At 46.7% G+C, this 12,791-nt stretch overlaps 2 protein-coding genes across 8 annotated transcripts in view; both read left to right on the forward strand.

The window, feature by feature from the left end:
• LOC138676501 (threonine--tRNA ligase 1, cytoplasmic-like) overlaps positions 1–12,791 on the forward strand; it is a 116,081-nt gene that overhangs the window by 74,513 nt on the left and 28,777 nt on the right. For all 6 annotated transcript variants that reach the window (XM_069765863.1, XM_069765865.1, XM_069765864.1 and 3 more), the window contains 2 exons: positions 9,740–9,818; positions 10,398–10,544. In XM_069765863.1, the coding sequence (XP_069621964.1) occupies positions 9,740–9,818; positions 10,398–10,544 (226 nt within the window). The remainder of the gene's footprint in view (positions 1–9,739; positions 9,819–10,397; positions 10,545–12,791) is intronic.
• The window catches only part of MAPDA (N6-Methyl-AMP deaminase), a 270,844-nt gene that overhangs the window by 50,276 nt on the left and 207,777 nt on the right, over positions 1–12,791 (forward strand). The gene's annotated exons all lie outside the window — the stretch shown is intronic.

Here is a 12,791-nt window from a genome sequence, read left to right on the forward strand (position 1 = left end):
GATCTGTCTAAATTTCCCACGTGGTATCCAAACTGGCGCATTGTGGAGAATATACAGTATTTTCGGCATCAGAATCATTTTGATAAGATTCACCCTACCTACCACAGATAGATGCAGCTTAAGCCAAGCATCCGCTTTTGCCTTAAGGACACCTAAGATTGGAGTCAGATTCTTATGTATATAATCAGTGACCGGCATAGATACCCATATTCCAAGGTACTTAAATTTACTCGTCACCTCCAGTCGCCCATTCTCCAGTGGTTCCCCACCCATGTCGTCCACCTTAAACAAGATAGACTTACTCCAATTTATCCTAAGCCCCGACACTGATCCGAATCGTTCAATAATCCCAATGGCTCCCTCCAAGGATGCAACTGGATCAGCCAGAAATAACAAAATGTCATCCGCATACAGCGCCACCCTTTCTTCAATCATCCCATATTTAAACCCTGTCATCTCATCAGACCGTCGAAGCGTAGCAGCCAGTGGTTCCACAGCCAGAGCAAACAAAAGGGGGAGAGCGGACACCCCTGTCTCGTCCCTCTAGCCAATTGTATGGTCCGTGACAACTCCCCGTTCACCCTAACCCTGGCCATCGGCATCGAGTACATTAGTTAAATCCAGGATATGAACTGCGGTCCAAACCCCATTCTTCGCAACACCTGCCAGAGATACCCCCACTCCACACTATCGAACGCCTTGTGAGCGTCTAAAGATGCAATAACTCTCTGGCCACAGTTATCGGATCTGAGTTGCAAGTTAATATACAGCCTTCGTAAGTTGATCGCAGTTGATCTATCAGGCATAAAGCCAGATTGATCTGAGTGCACCAGGCCGGAAATAACACTTGTCAACCTCATCGCCAACACCTTAGCCAGGAGTTTAACGTCTATAGTAAGCAAAGAAATTGGCCGATATGAGTCCGGCTGTGTCGGGTCTTTCCCCTCCTTAGGAATCACCACTATTGTGGCCTCCCACATAGATGCCGGTAGCCTTCCACCATTCCTAGCCTCCTCCAGGACCGCCTTCAATTTAGGGATCAACACTTTCCCCAAGTTTTTATAAATCTCGGCAGGAAATCCGTCCACACCAGGCGCCTTCCCATTAGCCATCAACTGCAATGCCCGTCCCAATTCCTCCTCCGTAATGGGAGCCTCCAAATCCTCCCTATCCATGTCACTCAGCCTTGGGAGCTCCAACTCCTCAAGGAACGCCACCGTGTCCTCCATCGACCCATCTACCCGAGAGGAGTATAAGTCTGCATAAAAATCTGCAAAAATCTCCAAAATCTCTGAAGTCTCAGAGACAGCAATACCGCTCCCAGACGCCAGAGAATGAACAAAAGAAGTATTTCTCTGGGCAGACGCCACAAGCGATAGCAAATGACCCACCGATTCACCCTCCTGGCAATAGGCCAGATTCATGAATTCCCTCTTCCTTTCAGCCTTACTCAGCAAAACCGCCTCTGACTGTGAGCTGCCTTTAACCTCCTCCCAGCCTCCAGAGTACCCGTTATTACCATCTCATCCTCCGCCACCCTCAGCCCATCAATCGCCAACCTCTCTGCCTCTCTCGATTTCCGCTTACACCTACTAATATCCCTGAACAACAGCCCTCTCAAGTACGCTTTCATGGCTTCCCACACAGTAAGCACGTCTACACTTCCCTCATTTATCTCAAAAAATTCCACCAACTCCTTCTTAATCTTCTCCAAGTCTATACTGTGTAGCCAATTAGGGTGAATTTTCCACCCCCTCCTGCTCCCGGTCCGTGTCCCCACCGGCCGATATTCCACTTCAACTGGACTATGGTCTGAGAGAGCCCTAGGCAAATATCTCACATCCCTTACCATCGTATCCAGTAAACGGTTACCCAGTGCCAGATCAATCCTAGACAAAGTACCATGAGCTGGCGTGTAGCATGAGTACCCCCTCTCCCCGATATGCCTAACTCTCCATAAATCAATCATGCCCACTTCCCCGACATAGGTCCCAAACATAGTGATATGTCCCACTATCCTATTCTGGGTGTTTTTGTTCTTATCCCAAAAGTCATCACATATATTATTAAGGTCGCCAATAATTGGTAATGGTAACGGTCCCCAACGCTCTACCCTCTCCAGCACCTCTCTTATCTTCTTGCTTGAGTATGGGGGCGGAATATACATTGCCGCTATACACATCAATACTCCATTCATTTTACATTTCACCACCACATACTGACCATCCACATCCTCTTTTACCGCGACCTCCTCATACTGCACCCCCGCTGGTATTAACACAGACACACCCCTAGAGTACGTCGAGAAAGTAGAATGATACGCCCTCTGTATCCAGCGCCTATTCAATATGTTCACCCTCTCCCGCACTAATAATAATAATAATTTTTATTTATATAGCGCCAACATATTCCGCAGCGCTTTACAAATTTATAGAGGGGACTTGTACAGACAATAGACATTACAGCATAACAGAAATACAGTTCAAAACAGATACCAGGAGGAATGAGGGCCCTGCTCGCAAGCTTACAAACTATGAGGAAAAGGGGAGACAGGAGAGGTGGATGATAACAATTGCTTTAGTTATTCGGACCGGCCATAGTGTAAGGCTCGGGTGTTCATGTAAAGCTGCATGAACCAGTTAACTGCCTAAGTATGTAGCAGTACAGACACAGAGGGCTATTAACTGCATAAAGTGAATGAGAACATGATGCGAGGAACCTGATTTTTTTTTTTTTTTTTTTAAACCCCTTCATGACCGGGGGATTTTTCGTTTTTCCGTGTTCATTTTTCGCTCCCCTCCTTCCCAGAGCCATAACTTTTTTATTTTTCTGTCAATTTGGCCATGTGAGGGCTTATTTTTTGCGGGACGAGTTGTACTTTTGAACGACATCATTGGTTTTAGCATGTCGTGTACTAGAAAACGGGAAAAAAATTCCAAGTGCGGTGAAATTGCAAAAAAAGTGCAATCACACACTTGTTTTTTGTTTGGCTTTTTTGCTAGGTTCACTAAATGCTAAAAATGACCTGCCATTATGATTCTCCAGGTCAGTACGAGTTCATAGACACCAAACATGACTAGGTTATTTTTTATCTAAGTGGTGAAAAAAAATTCCAAACTTTGCTAAAAAAAAAAAAAAATTGCGCCATTTTCCGATACTCGTAGCGTCTCCATTTTTCATGATCTGGGGTTGGTTGAGGGCTTATTTTTTGCATGCCGAGATGACGTTTTTAATGATAGCATTTCGGTGCAGATACGTTCTTTTGATCGCCCGTTATTGCATTTTAATGCAATGTCGCGGCGACCAAAAAAACGTAATTCTGGCGTTTCGAATTTTTTTCCCGCTACGCTGTTTAGCGATCAGGTTAATACTTTTTTTTAATTGATAGATCGGGCGATTCTGAGCGCGGCGATACCAAATATGCGTAGATTTGATATTTTTTTTATTGATTTATTTTGATTGGGGCGAAAGGGGGGTGATTTAAACTTTTACGTTTTTTTATTTTTTTCACATTTTTTTAAACTTTTTTTTTTAACTTTTGCCATGCTTCAATAGCCTCCATGGGAGGCTAGAAGCAGGCACAGCACGATCGCCTCTGCTACATAGCAGCGATCTGCTGATCGCTGCTATGTAGCAGAATTGCACGTGTGCTGTGAGCGCCGACCACAGGGTGGCGCTCACAGCGACGGGCGATCAGTAACCATAGAGGTCTCTAGGACCTCTATGGTTACCATCCAGACGCATCGCCGACCCCCGATCATGTGACGGGGGTCGGCGATGACGTCATTTCCGGCCGCCCGGCCGGAAGCGGTAGTTAAATGCCGCTGTCTGCGTTTGACAGCGGCATTTAACTAGTTAATAGGTGCGGGCAGATCGCGATTCTGCCCGCACCTATTACGGGCACATGTCAGCTGTTCAAAACAGCTGACATGTCCCGGCTTTGGTGCGGGCTCACCGCGGAGCCCTGCATCAAAGCAGGGGAGCCGGCATCGGACGGTATAGTACGTCCGATGCCGGTAAGGGGTTAAATAGGCCACACAGGGATCGTTAGGTTAATGCATTGAGGCGGTAGGCCAGTCTGAACAAATGAGTTTTTAGGGTACGCTTAAAACTGTGGGGATTGGGGATTAATCATATTAACCTAGGTAGTGCATTCCAAAGAATCGGCGCAGCACGTGTAAAGTCTTGGAGACGGGAGTGGGAGGTTCTGATTATTGAGGATGCTAACCTGAGGTCATTAGCGGAGCGGAGGGCATGGGTAGGGTGGTAGACTGACACCAGAGAGGAGATGTAGGGTGGTGCTGAGCCATGGAGTGCTTTGTGGATGAGGGTAGTAGTTTTATACTGGATTCTGGAGTGGATGGGTATCCAGTGTAATGACTGGCACAAGGTAGAGGCATCGGTGTAACGGTTGGTGAGGAATATGATCCCGGCAGCAGCATTCAGGACAGATTGGAGAGGGGAGAGTTTGGTAAGAGGGAGGCCGATTAGTAGAGAGTTACAATAGTCCAGACGAGAATAAATAAGTGAAACAGTAAGAGTTTTTGCAGAGTCGAAAGTAAGAAAAGGGCGAATTCTAGAAATGTTTTTGAGATGCAGGTAAGAAGAGCGAGCCAGTGATCGGATGTGGGGGGTGAATGAAAGGTCAGAATCAAGGATGACCCCAAGGCAGCGGGCATGTTGCTTTGGAGTAATGGTGGAACCGCACACGGAGATGGCAATGTCAGGCAAAGGTAGGTTAGTAGAGGGAGAGAACACGAGTTCAGTTTTTGACAGGTTTAGTTTCAGATAGAGGGAGGACATGATGTTAGAGACAGCGGTAAGACAATCACTGGTGTTTTCTAAAAAGGTCGGCGTGACAACAGGAGAAGAGGTGTATAATTGGGTGTCGTCAGCATAGAGATGGTACTGGAAACCAAATCTACTGATTGTTTGTCCAATAGGGGCAGTATACAACGAGAAGAGGAGGGGGCCTAGGACTGATCCTTGAGGAACCCCAACAGTAAGGGGAAGGTGAGAGGAGGAGGAACCAGCAAAACATACAGTGAAGGATCGGTCAGAGAGATAGGAGGAGAACCAGGAGAGAACGGTGTCCTTGAGGCCGATGGAGCGGAGTATAGTGAGGAGGAGCTGATGATCCACAGTATCGAATGCTGCAGAGAGATCCAAGAGAATTAGCATGGAGTAGTGACCATTAGATTTAGCTGTTAGTAGGTCATTAGAGACTTTAGTGAGGGCAGTTTCAGTAGAGTGTAAAGAGCGGAAGCCAGATTGAAGAGGGTCGAGAAGAGTTATCTGAGAGATAGCGGGTAAGACGGGAGTGGACCAGGCATTCGAGGAGTTTAGAGATGAAGGGAAGATTAGAGACAGGTCTATAATTAGCGGCACAGTTTTGGTCGAGGGATGGTTTTTTAAGTAATGGATGTATGATGGCATGCTTAAATGAGGAGGGAAAAATACCGGAAGCGAGGGAAAGGTTGAATATTTTTGTTAGGTGAGAGGTGACAGCCGGGGAAAGGGACTGGAGGAGATGTGACGGAATGGGGTCACTGGTGCAAGTGGTCGGGCACTAAATGTGTCTCCAACAGACATATCATTGAGACCTTCTGCTCTCGAACATACTGTAAACTTGCCGCCCGCCGTGTTTTATCCGCCAGTCCTCTCACATTCCAACTCAATATTTTAATATACTCTCCCCTCATGTGGCTCATCATTTCTCATAGTATCCAATTTCCCAAGTATGAGCTGCCCCACCCCTCCCGTCCCCCCTACCCCCTCCCAACTTGCTCCCCTAACCCCCCCCCCCAGTGTAACGCATTCTTCCTCTCAGCAAGAGTGGGGCTCCACTGCCCACTGCGAACACTCTCCCTTACTTAACCCTCTACATTCGCGTCCCGCTGCCATAACAGACATAATTTCCCCCAACTTTCCACTTTATTATATCTTAACATTGCACTTATATGAACATATAAGAAAATAATAATAATAATAATTTTTATTTATATAGCGCCAACATATTCCGCAGCGCTTTACAAATTATAGAGGGGACTTGTACAGACAATAGACATTACAGCATAACAGAAATACAGTTCAAAACAGATACCAGGAGGAATGAGAGCCCTGCTCGCAAGCTTACAAACTATGAGGAAAAGGGGAGACACGAGAGGTGGATGGTAACAATTGCTTTAGTTATTCGGACCGGCCATAGTGTAAGGCTCGGGTGTTCATGTGAAGCTGCATGAACCAGTTAACTGCCTAAGTATGTAGCAGTACAGACACAGAGGGCTATTAACTGCATAAAGTGAATTAGAACATGATGCGAGGAACCTGATTGTTTTTTTGTTTTTTTTTATAAATAGGCCACACAGGGATCGTTAGGTTAATGCATTGAGGCGGTAGGCCAGTCTGAACAGTACCAAACCAATTTACAGTACCCGCCATAGCCCTCCTCCCCCACATTTAGTAGACGGTACTGTCCCTTCCCGGCCAGTCCTAAACATGGCCCAGCAAAACCCTCAGCAGTTGCTCAACTTTTTAACCAACGCTAACAAGCACAAAACCCTCCGCCAACAACAGAGAAAACAATTTCCAGCCAAATCTCGCCGACATGTCAGTCGCCCATTCCTTTCAGCTTTGTCTCATTGGTGTCAAGCCACTGGGTAGCGTCCTCCAGTGTCAGGAAAAAGTGGGTCTTATTAAAAGCCACCAGTCTCAGCTTGGTGGGAAACATCACTGAGTACTGCACTCCAGCTCCCTCAGCCGCCGCTTGACTCCAGTAAACTTCATCCGCTGCTTCTGAACCGCAGCGGAATAATCCGGATAAATGGCGATTTTCTGACCTCCAGCCGTCAGATCCTCCATCTCTCTAGCATTCTTGAAGATAATGTCTCTGTCCCTGTAATTGAGTATTTTAGCAAGCATGGTACGGGGATTCGCTCCTGGGGCAGGGGGCTGCGGCGGGACCCTATGAGCCCGTTCAACAGCAAAGACTTTTGTCAACACTGTGCTCCCAATCTTCTCCAGCAGCCAGTTCTCAACAAACTCAGTGAGATTTCTCCCCTCAGTCTTTTCAGGCAGCCCCACTATACGTATATTATTCCTTCTGGATCTATTTTCCAGATCCTCATTTTTGGCAGCGAGCTCGGCTATTGCTTGGGCGAAATTCTTTTCAGCTTTTTGTAGTTTAACTATGTGATCTTCTGCTGTGCTCACCCTCTCCTCCACCACTCCTATACGTTTGTCCATTTTCTGCAGGGCCGCATTAATCTGTGCCGTGTCCCCTTTAACTTCCTGCATCTGCTGGGCTAGGGAATTTAGGGATTGCTGGCATGAGGAGATCAGGGTAATAACATCCCTAAGAGTCGGCTCCTCTCCTTGCGGTATGCCTCCAGGTCCCCCACTAGCCCCCGCCATGCTGCCTCTCTCTTTCCCCTTCTGTACCTCGTGCTGCTCAGCTGTGCCTTCTTCCTCCACCTCCTGGTCAGCTCCAGCTTCGGATCCTGGTTCTGCCTCCTCAGCAGCCTCCACTCTGGCATACTGCTGCAGCTTTGCGGCCACCTCCATGCGCCGCTGACATGCGGCGTTCTCCTCAGCGTCCTCTCTGGTATCGGCGCCATCTTGGCCGGCTCCTGCATCGCCGGTACCAGGGTCTTTCTGCCGCCTCCTGGTCATCGCTGCCGACTCCGGACCCGCCGCTCCACACCGCTGCACTCTCCGGACCTTCAGCCAGCCAGAGGCTAGTAAGTATCCCCGAAAATCGGGGTTAAAACAGGATTCTTTGTCCTTCTGGCAGCGGGAGCGCTCTTCCCTGCGTCCGCTCACATGGCCAGCTAGGACACGCCCCGCGTACCTATCTTTAACATTAGGTACGCAGGTCGTGCGGCTGTATGCGGATGCTTCCGCATGCGTCGTTTTCACGATGCAGCGACCAGCGTAGGATGCAGCTGGTAGCAATTTCTTTTTTTCTCCGCATCGTCAAAACGACCCATGTGGAAGCATCCGCATACAGCCGCACGACCTGCGTACCTAATGTTAAAGATAGGTATGCAGGCCGCATGCAGAAGTAGGCGGAACTAGCGGCGGAGGTGCGGCCGAGGGCGGGGCTTCACGGAGGAAGTCCGCAGCCCTCCGCAGCTCCTCAAAACGCTAGTGTGAAACTAGGCTTACACATGTACCTTCATTTTTACTTATTTTCTATATTAGGAATATAATTCCAATTTCATATATTCAATGTCTGCATCCTATAGCATTTAAGAGCGCAGCATTAACCCCTTACCGGCATCGGACGTACTATACCGTCCGATGCCGGCTCCCCTGCTTTGATGCAGGGCTCCGCGGTGAGCCCGCACCAAAGCCGGGACATGTCAGCTGTTTTGAACAGCTGACATGTGCCCGTAATAGGTGCGGGCAGAATCGCGATCTGCCCGCACCTATTAACTAGTTAAATGCCGCTGTCAAACGCAGACAGCGGCATTTAACTACCGCTTCCGGCCGGGCGGCCGGAAATGACGTCATCGCCGACCCCCGTCACATGATCGGGGGTCGGCGATGCGTCTGGATGGTAACCATAGAGGTCTTAGAGACCTCTATGGTTACTGATCGCCCGTCGCTGTGAGCGCCACCCTGTGGTCGGCGCTCACAGCACACGTGCAATTCTGCTACATAGCAGCGATCAGCAGATCGCTGCTATGTAGCAGAGGCGATCGTGCTGTGCCTGCTTCTAGCCTCCCATGGAGGCTATTGAAGCATGGCAAAAGTTAAAAAAAAAAGTTTAAAAAAATGTGAAAAAAAATAAAAAAAACATAAAAGTTTAAATCACCCCCCTTTCGCCCCAATCAAAATAAATCAATAAAAAAAATATCAAATCTACACATATTTGGTATCGCCGCGCTCAGAATCGCCCGATCTATCAATTAACAAAAAGTATTAACCTGATCGCTAAACAGCGTAGCGGGAAAAAAATTCGAAACGCCAGAATTACGTTTTTTTGGTCGCCGCGACATTGCATTAAAATGCAATAACGGGCGATCAAAAGAACGTATCTGCACCGAAATGCTATCATTAAAAACGTCATCTCGGCACGCAAAAAATAAGCCCTCAACCGACCCCAGATCATGAAAAATGGAGACGCTACGAGTATCGGAAAATGGCGCAATTTTTTTTTTTTTTTTTTTAGCAAAGTTTGGAATTTTTTTTCACCACTTAGATAAAAAATAACCTAGTCATGTTTGGTGTCTATGAACTCGTAATGACCTGGAGAATCATAATGGCAGGTCATTTTTAGCATTTAGTGAACCTAGCAAAAAAGCCAAACAAAAAACAAGTGTGTGATTGCACTTTTTTTGCAATTTCACCGCACTTGGAATTTTTTTCCCGTTTTCTAGTACACGACATGCTAAAACCAATGATGTCGTTCAAAAGTACAACTCGTCCCGCAAAAAATAAGCCCTCACATGGCCATATTGACAGAAAAATAAAAAAGTTATGGCTCTGGGAAGGAGGGGAGCGAAAAATGAACACGGAAAAACGAAAAATCCCCCGGTCATGAAGGGGTTAATTTGTTAGTGACATATAGAGTGGCGCTCTTAGCTTGCACCTGTTCACATTTGACTCTGGAATTGATGGTCAGTCTTTAGATACTTACGTATATTAAACTTTGTCAACTCGTGCACAATAAGTTTCCTCTACTTTACTGTTATCTCTGACTATGAAATCCCTAATTCCCTGTGTTCTCATCTAGGTGTGGTCCTCTTATTGACCTGTGTAGGGGTCCTCATGTGCGGCACACAGGGAAGATTAAAGCCTTAAAAATATACAAGGTATATATTGGGGCTTGAAATAGGTTTTAGCGTTGCATTTTCAGATTATATATAGTTTTTATAACAATCATATTTTTCTCTTGTCTTTCTGCTGCTTGTAGTGTTATTGCTAATACCATTCATCTGACTGATTAGTCTAGAATTTCTGTAAACCCTCTCACCCCCACTTTCTGTGAGACAATACGGACAGGAATATTGTGCTTTCTGACCTATGGCAGAAGCATCAGAAAACCCCGCTGTGTGAATGTGTCCGTAGCCATCGAGGTGGTTATCCAGAGCATTTAACAGTTGCTCATGTCAGTGCTGAGGATGTAACAATCCCACTTACCTGCCAACACTTGCCAGATCGGCGGGCATCGTGTATATGCCCTAAACTGCGGGTCCTAACCTCATCAGCACTGCTCACTGCCGATGTGGATAGCACTGGATAACCCCTTTAACTCTATAGTGACCTCTCCTGTGTCCATACATTTAAGTACTCCTGCCCTTATCAGGTTGGTTGATAAGTGCGGACTCCGAACTGAATATCTTCTCATATATTATGTGATCGTTTTCCATTACCATCTTACAATCTTGCAGAATTCTTCTACGTATTGGGAAGGGAAAGCTGACATGGAAACATTGCAGAGAATATATGGGATTTCCTTTCCTGATAATAAGCTAATGAAGGAGTGGGAGAAATTCCAGGAAGAAGCTAAAAACAGAGATCATAGAAAGATTGGGAAGGTTTGTATTATTATTATTATTATTTATTGTTATAGCGCCATTTATTCCATGGCGCTTTACATGTGAGGAGGGGTATACATAATAAAAACAAGTACAATAATCTTAAACAATACAAGTCATAACTGGTACAGGAGGAGAGAGGACCCTTCCTGCGAGGGCTCACAATCTACAAGGGATGGGTGAGGATACAGTAGGTGAGGATAGAGCTGGTCATGCAGCGGTTTGGTGGATCGGTGGTTACTGCAGGTTGTAGGCTTGTTGGAAGAGGTGGGTCTTCAGGCTCTTTTTGAAGGTTTCGATGGTAGGCGAGAGTCTGATATCTCTCTCATTATGAAGTGGGAAGTCAGTGATCACCTTGTTAAAGTGCTTGGTCGATGTAGCGTGGTCTATGAATTGGTCTGTAAATAGTAAAATATATCTGAATTACCGCAAAAAAAACCCCTACGTATATAAAACGTGCATACACATTGAGCAGTTTCCTACTTTTAATCTATTACACACATTTCCTGTTTATGAGGGGGCTATGTGAGTGTTAGGTGCTTACTGTATATACTCGAGTATAAGCCGAGATTTTCAGCCCACTTTTTTGGGCTGAAAGTCCCCCTCTCGACTCATACCCGGGGGTCGGCAGGAGAGGGGGAGCGGGAGCTGTCTAATTATACTTACCTGCTCCTGGTGCGGTCCCTGCAGGTCCCTGCTTCCCGGCGCTGCAGCTTCCTCCTGTACTGAGCGGTCACATGGTACCGCTCATTACAGTAATTAATATGCTGCTCCACCTCCCATAGAGGTGGAGCCGCATATTCATTACTCACTGTAATGAGCGGTAACGGTGACCGCTCACTACAGGAAGCTGCAGTGACGGGGAAGCAGGGACTGCACAGCGCTAGGAGCAGGTAAGTATAACGGGGTTTGGAGCGGAGCGCTGCGCGATAGTCACCTGCTCCTCGGTCCGGCACCGCTGTCTTCAGCAGTGGCGCTCAGGTCAGAGGGCGCGGTGACCTAGTTAGTGCGCGCCCTCAGCCTGAATGTCAGTGCTCAAGATGGAGCGGCGCCGAAACGATGAGCACGTGAATATTGAAAGCGCCGGGGGCCTGAGCGACAGAGAGGTGAGTATGTGATTTTTTTTTTTTTTTATCACAGCAAATGGGGCAAGTGTCTGTATGGAGCATCTATGGGGCGATAACGTTTGTGCAGCACTATAAGGGGCCATAACGTTTGTGCAGCACTATAAGGGGCCATAACGTTTGTGCAGCGCTATATGGAGCCATAATGTTTGTGCAGCACTATATGGGGCCATAACGTTTGTGCAGCACTATATGGAGCCATAATGTTTGTGCAGCACTATATGGAGCCATAATGTTTGTTCAGCACTATAGGGGGCCATAAAGTTTGTGCAGCACGATATGGGGCCATAACGTTTGTGCAGCACTGTATGGGACCATAACGTTTGTGCAGCACTATATGGGGCCATTACATTTGTGCAGCACTGTATGGGACCATAACGTTTGTGCAGCACTATATGGGGCCATAACGTTTGTGCAGCACTGTATGGGACCATAACGTTTGTGCAGCACTGTATGGGGCCATAACGTTTGTGCAGCACTGTATGGGGCCATAACGTTTGTGCAGCACTATATGGGGCAAGTGTCTGTATGGGGCCATAATCAACGTTTGTGCAGCACTATATGGGGCAAATATCTTTATGGAGCATCTTAAGGGGCCATAATCAGCATTTGCGCAGCATTATATTGGGCAAATGTGTCCATGGAGCATCTTATGGTGCCATTATTAACCTTTATGCAGGATTATATGGGGCATATTTTAATATGGAGCATCTTATGGGGCCATAATGAACTGTATGGAGCATTATATGGGGCTCCTGATTCAATATGGATATTCAAAAACACTTAACCTACTGATGTCTCAATTAATTTTACTTTTATTTGGTATCTATTTTTACTTTTGACATTTACCGGTAGCTGCTGCATTTCCCACCCTAGGCTTATACTCGAGTCATTAAGTTTTCCCAGTTTTTTGTGGCAAGATTGGGGGTCGGCTTATACTTCGGTCGGCTTATACTCGAGTATATACGGTACTTGGGAACGGCTCACATGTACAATAACATTTCTTTTTATACACAGTAAGGGTAAGCTCACACAGGGCTCTTTGCGGCATTTTTTTGCTAAGTGTTAGCTGCTTTTTACAATACCAGCAAAGCCTATGAGATTTCAGAAATCTCATGCACAC

The sequence above is a fragment of the Ranitomeya imitator genome, chromosome 4 (assembly GCF_032444005.1).
Source record: "Ranitomeya imitator isolate aRanImi1 chromosome 4, aRanImi1.pri, whole genome shotgun sequence".
In the NCBI taxonomy this organism is placed as follows: domain Eukaryota; kingdom Metazoa; phylum Chordata; class Amphibia; order Anura; family Dendrobatidae; genus Ranitomeya; species Ranitomeya imitator.